This window comes from Portunus trituberculatus, chromosome 21 (genome assembly GCF_017591435.1).
Source record: "Portunus trituberculatus isolate SZX2019 chromosome 21, ASM1759143v1, whole genome shotgun sequence".
Classification (NCBI taxonomy): domain Eukaryota; kingdom Metazoa; phylum Arthropoda; class Malacostraca; order Decapoda; family Portunidae; genus Portunus; species Portunus trituberculatus.
The window spans coordinates 6,262,485-6,267,484 of NC_059275.1; the positions used below are offsets into that span (position 1 = coordinate 6,262,485).

The 5,000-nt window shown below is 47.3% G+C and overlaps 1 protein-coding gene across 2 annotated transcripts in view; it reads right to left on the reverse strand.

Annotated features, from left to right (window-relative positions):
* Nucleotides 1–1,008: 1,008 nt before the first annotated feature.
* The window catches only part of LOC123507177, an 8,302-nt gene continuing 4,310 nt past the window's right edge, over nt 1,009–5,000 (reverse strand). For both annotated transcript variants that reach the window (XM_045259837.1, XM_045259836.1), the window contains exons 3-4: nt 4,501–4,639; nt 1,009–3,439 (exon numbers count right to left, since the gene is read on the reverse strand). In XM_045259837.1, the coding sequence (XP_045115772.1) occupies nt 2,364–3,439; nt 4,501–4,639 (1,215 nt within the window). In that variant the 3' untranslated portion in view covers nt 1,009–2,363. The remainder of the gene's footprint in view (nt 3,440–4,500; nt 4,640–5,000) is intronic.

Here is a 5,000-nt window from a genome sequence, read left to right on the forward strand (position 1 = left end):
TGGACATGAAGTGTTGAAATGTTCCGGAAATGGTTGAGAGAAGTCAAGAGGAGGAAGAGAAAGGAGAGGTGATGGTAAGAAAGAAAGGGAAAGGACTTGGGAGTGAAGGAGAGGAGGAAAGGGGGTAGGGGGGATAATGACTTGCACTGTGTATGAGAGACTTTTTAAATACTCCCGAAGGTTTTGCGGATACTAAGAAGACCCGGAAATACAGTGAACCTAGATGAAATGAGGAACAGAAAAACCTGTGGAGATGATATTTACATCCCACAGGCATGATAAACGCAGACACTTGAGTGAACAGCGGCAAAGGCGACGTTTCGGAAATAACAAAGCGAGTGAAGAAAATGGAAGGGAAGAATGGCAAAACTGCAAAGGAGGTAAGCAATTACCTGCCTACCGGGAACAAAACACTTTTCCAAGCACGTGTGGTCATGACAGTGAAAAATGTTTACGGGGAATCCAAGTGTGTGTCGGGGGCGGAAGACGAGAGGCGAGAGGCGAGGATGAACAAGCAAGCGAGCAAAGCAAAGCTAAGCGAAGCAAGCAGAGAAGAGAGAACAGGAAGCAGATATAACAAATTACACACAGCCAGCTTATCTCCCAGGGTTCCTATATTTTACACGCCGTGAAGGTAAAGGTGAAAATTTTGCCCATTATAGTCGGGACGAAAAGGAGAAATCGCGTTTAGCAGTCTAGCGTCGTTGGCCTCCGGTATGAAGTTTACCTTGGCCCACCACTAACCGAGGCTGGCGGCCCAATACTGTGAAGAGCCCACCGCTATTGCCCCTCTCATCCCCCTCCCTCACCGCCGCCGCCTCGCCCAATACGTTCATCTACATGTGTGACAGCTCGAGAATAATCAATGTCCCTCGGCGTGGCATCAATGGCGGGGTGGACCTCATGTGTGGAGTGTTTGTACCCTTGTGTGTGTTTTATGGTTTATTTTTAGTGTCAGGTTTGTGGTGGTGGTGGTGGTGGTGGTGGTAAAAAGTGAAAGTCAAGGAGTATCACAATATTGATTTTTTTTTCCTTTATGTATCGATATAAAAAAAACCTTAACTAACCAATGCAAGTCACTTAAAAGTGTACACATGTAAAGATGCAGTGAGGAGTAAAACGTAAAAATAACACACACACACACACACACACACACACACACACACACACACACACACACGACTACCAGATAAATGTCACAGAATCTGATCTGAAAGGACGCGAGGAATCTAAAATCTGCTAGAAAATTCACATAATTCTACTTTTTCGATATTGATTTTTTTTTTCCTTTATGTATCGATATAAAAAAAAACCTTAACTAACCAATGCAAGTCACTTAAGTGTACACATGTAAAGATGCAGTGTGGAGTAAAACGTAAAAATAACACACACGCGCACACACACACACACAACACAACACAACACAACACACACACACACACACACACACACACACACACACACACACACACACACACACACACACACACACACACACACACACACACACACACACACACACCAGATAAATGTCACATAGAAAATCTGATCTGAAAGGACGCGGGGAATCTAAAACCTGCTAGAAAATTCACATAATTCTACTTTTTCGATAATCCGAACGGGGAAATGGGGGGGGGAACTGCACATTCGTTTTCATGTTTAAAAATTTCCATCAGAAACGTGACACGAGTTAATCTCTCCAGTCACAATAGTGAAGATGAGAGTCAAGCCCACGTGATAGAGGTGAAGAGATGTAGAGGGAAAGGGTATGGGAGAGGAGGAAGGGGGAGAGCTTTTTAGTGGAGAGAGTACAGAGAAGGGATGAGACGGAGTTAGGGGATGGAAATTAAAAAGGGAAATAGAAGTAAAAAAAAAATGGATTAGTAGTAAGAGGTAATGAAAGAGAGGAAAGCTATAGATGAAGGGAGCGACATGCAGGAACAGTTGAGCAAGAAATGGGTTTGAGAGAAAAAAGGTAAAATAGTAAAAGAGGGATTAGATGGATGAAACACGTGACAAGTTAAATAAAGCGAAATGAGGAAAGATACGAAATAGGGAAAGCAGAAATAAGAAAGTGAAGAGATATAGTGGAAAATAAAACAAAGTAAGTCTGAGATAGTGCAGGAAAATAACAAGGGAAACTACAACACCAGGGAAAGGGAAAATACCAAAAGTCAGTGGGACGAATTAGTCTTGAGGGGAAATATGGCGAGAGGAAACCAGTAATAAAGAAAGCGAATTAAAATGAGTAAGACGTACCGAGGGATTAAAGAAAAACAGGAAGAAATTGAATAAAATATTAGGATTGGAGAGAGGAAAGGGGAAGGGAGAGGAGGGAGGGGGAGAGCGAACCAAAGAAGAGATCATCGAGCAGAGAAATAATTAAAATCTCTCTTCTTTCCCTCATCGAAGAAGGTGATTTGTCCTTCCCGCCAGCCGCCCCTCCTTTCCAGGGTGTGTGTGTGTGTGTAGCCTCGGTCCAGGGTCCTTGCGAGGCTCGCCTCTTCAACCTCCTCTTCCTCTTCCTCCTGAGGCAGCAGTAATTTGGTGGACGTGGAGAAGCGGGAGAGGAGGACTGGAGATCTGCGAGGACTCTGTGACGCACTCTGCTCGCCCTCGCTGTCTTTCTCTTTTTCATCTTGCTTGGTTTCTTTGTTTTCAGGCTTAGTTTGTTTCTTTTCCACAGTACCGTTTTTACCATCAGCATTATCTCTACCTTCACCTTCCTCGGCTTTCCTTGCTCCTTCCCCGACGTCCTTGTCCCATTCCTTCGTCAGGTGTTTCAGTCGGAATCCTGCAGCTCCTTCCTCGCCCTCTGCTTGCAGTTTACGATCCTGCTTATTCTCACTCTTCGCAGCGTCTTCCTTCTCGCCTCCCTCGCCGGGACTCCTCAGACTGCTCGAGCTTATCCAAATCTTTTTCCTACCTAAAGTGGTGCTCCCCTTGTCCCCAGCGGTCTTGTTACTCTGAGCGGCAGTGTCTCCACTTCCTTTCACACCGCGAAATGTCTGTAGCCCAGTAACATCCCTTCCTTCACTTTTCCTCCTCGTTCCAGTGTCACCTGATTTCCCATCCGTCTCTTTTTTCGTCTGTTCTCGCCATTTATCAACGGTGTCGCCTTTCTTCCAAGTTTTCTCTCCGATCTCTCCCTTTCTTTCCTTCTCCGCCGCGGTTCTCTCCTCCATCCTCTTCTTCAGGGTCCCCGGGGAGAGGATCAGGTCGGCATCCTTCTCGAAAGCCAAGTTGACGTAAGCCCAGGAGCTGTGTCCACCCCTGCTTCCTGAGGTTACGATGCTGCTGCCGGTGCCCCTTACACTCTTCCGCTCACGTTCTCCCTCCGCCTTGCCTTCCCGTGGTGCTGCCGATCCCCTCAGCACCAAGGGCGTGCTCCTGCTATCGTCCTCCTCCGCTCTTCCCCACGTTGTTTCAATTCTATAACCTGAAGATGAGGAGACACGGAGGTTATGTTGTGTCGTACTTGGGAGATTGGTATAGTGCATAGTGTCAGTAGTAGTAGTAGTAGTAGTAGTAGTAGTAGTAGTAGTAGCTGGTGGTGGTGGCACAGTAGTGGTGGTGGTGGTGCAGGTGGTGGTGGTGGTAGTAGTAGTGGTAGTGGTGGTGGTAGTAGTGTAGTAGTAGTGGTGGTAGTGGTGGTGGTGGTGGTGGTGGTGTGGTGGTGGTGGTGGTGCAGGTAGTGGTGGTGGCAGTGGTGGCAGTAGTGGTGCCAGCAGTGAGTGAGTGGTGAGTGGTGGTGGTGGTGGTGGTGGTGAGTTGGAGTGGTGGTAATGAGTAGTAGTGGTGGTGGGTGGGAGCGGTGGTGGTAATAAAAGAGAATGGTGGTGGTGGTGGTGGTGCAGACAGGTGGTGGTGGTAGTAATGGTGGTGGTGCTAGTGGAGTGGTGCTGGGATGGGAGTGGTGCAGGTGGTGGTGGTGGTGTGGTGGTGGTGGTGGTGGTGGTGGTGGTGGTAATGGTGGTGGTGGTAATAATGGTGGTGGTGGTGGTGGCAGCAGCAGCAGGCAGTGGCAGCAGCAGCAGCAGCAGCAGCAGTGGCAGTGGTGGCAGTGGTGGTGGCAGTGGTGGTGGTGGTGGTGGCAGTGGTGCAGTGGTGGTGGTGGTGGTGGTGGTGGTAGTGGTGGTGGTGGTGGTGGTGGTGGCAGTGGTGGTGGTAACAGTAGTGGTAGTAACAGTAGTGGTAGTAGCAGTAATAGTAGCAGTATGATAGTAGCAGTGTAATAGTAGCAGTATAATAGTAGCAGTATAATAGTAGCAGTATAATAGCAGCAGCAATAGTAGCAGTAATAGTAGCAGTAATAGTAGTAGCAGCAGCAGTAAAAGTAGTAATAATAGTAGTAGTAATAATAGTAATAGTAATAATAGTAGTAATGATATTAGTTGTAATAATTGTAGTAGTAGTAGTAGTAGTAGTAGTAGTAGTAGTAGTAGTAGCAGCAGCAGCAGCAGCAGCAGCAGCAGCAGTAGTAATGGTAGTAATACGCACCTCTTGGCGTGTAAGGCGGAGGCGAGGATTGGCCAAAAGTGTCCAGTTCTATATCTTGTGTTGTTACCTTCGTCGCTTTCTTTTTCTCCTTCTCCTTCTTCTTCTTGCTGTGGCTGGCCCCGTCAACCAAGTTCTCGTACTGCGAAAAAGAGCCAGTAATTATCACGTGTGTCACAACCATGTCACGCATCCTACCTGCTACACTCACCCTGGAGCTTTCTTTCATTATACAACACATCACACCAACTCCTTCACGCTGCTGTGCTCAATAGTCACTCGTCACACCTCAACCCACAGTCACGCACCGAGGTTACCACTAGACAATTACAGTACATTCAAGGCTACGATCTTTTCAACACCGTCACTTTCCTAGATCGTCACAGCTCATCACTCATGCCCGTCACACATCATGTTCAGATTCATCGCCGTCACGCTTCACCATTTACTTCAGTCACGCTTCACTACCCTCACCAGTCATACTTCACTTCACTTCACTTCAC